The sequence below is a fragment of the Tupaia chinensis genome, unplaced genomic scaffold (genome assembly GCF_000334495.1).
Source record: "Tupaia chinensis unplaced genomic scaffold, TupChi_1.0 Scaffold000198_1, whole genome shotgun sequence".
In the NCBI taxonomy this organism is placed as follows: domain Eukaryota; kingdom Metazoa; phylum Chordata; class Mammalia; order Scandentia; family Tupaiidae; genus Tupaia; species Tupaia belangeri.
Window position 1 is genome coordinate 1,541,803 of NW_006159673.1, and position 790 is coordinate 1,542,592.

At 65.9% G+C, this 790-nt stretch overlaps 1 protein-coding gene across 2 annotated transcripts in view; it reads right to left on the minus strand.

Annotated features, from left to right (window-relative positions):
* The window catches only part of CD247 (CD247 molecule), a 76,925-nt gene that overhangs the window by 7,833 nt on the left and 68,302 nt on the right, over nt 1–790 (minus strand). For both annotated transcript variants that reach the window (XM_006147034.3, XM_006147033.3), the window contains exon 2: nt 121–224. In XM_006147034.3, the coding sequence (XP_006147096.1) occupies nt 121–224 (104 nt within the window). The remainder of the gene's footprint in view (nt 1–120; nt 225–790) is intronic.

Genomic DNA, 790 nt, shown 5'->3' on the forward strand with positions numbered 1-790 from the left:
ACTGTGCCACTGGCCACTGGCGACCCAGCCAGCCCGTCGCCATGGCACCCGTGCCTGGGGACTTCCCAAGACTGAGGCCCCTCTGAACACCCACACCTGCCCCCAGCCCCAGGTACCCACCTTCGCTCTCAGGTACAGGGCGGTGATGACCACGCCGTAGAGAAACAGGATCCCATCCAGGAGGTAGCAGAGTTTGGGGTCCAGCAGGCCGAAGCTCTGTGCCTCTGCGGAGAGAGGGAGCTGGTCAGTAGGGCCCAGGGTGACCGGTGACGGCCCCCTGACTGCCGTCAGAGACCATGCAAGCCAGGCCAGGGGGCCCTGCCCCCACAGGTGCCTGGGAGGTACTCGGCCTGTCCCAGGGCAGAGGGGCACCGAGGGGCCACAGAGCAGGAAGCAGAGACCCAATGGAGGAGGCTGGCCACGCATGAAACATGCTCTAGAAGCCTCCAGAAGAGGCTGGTGACCTGAACTAGGCTGTGGCTCCTGAGGTCACCCCAAGGGAGCAACCAGGACACCCAGGGCTGGCGGCTCTCGGGTCTGCCTTCCCTCCCCGAGGCCCCCAAAGTACCCCAGCGTCTCTTGGGCACAGCTGGGCCACCTTTGCGGACCCCTCCCACCAGCCTCGGTTCCTCCCCCAGGTACAGCATTTGGGGCCAGCAACCTGCTCTAGCCGGAGGGCTGCTCAGGCCTTTGCTGTTCCCTCCCTCGCCTCCCCACAGCCCTGCATCTGCTAAGAGGTAGGTCTCCTACGAAAAGCCGCCCAGAGCCCCTCTCCCTCGCCTCCCCCCAC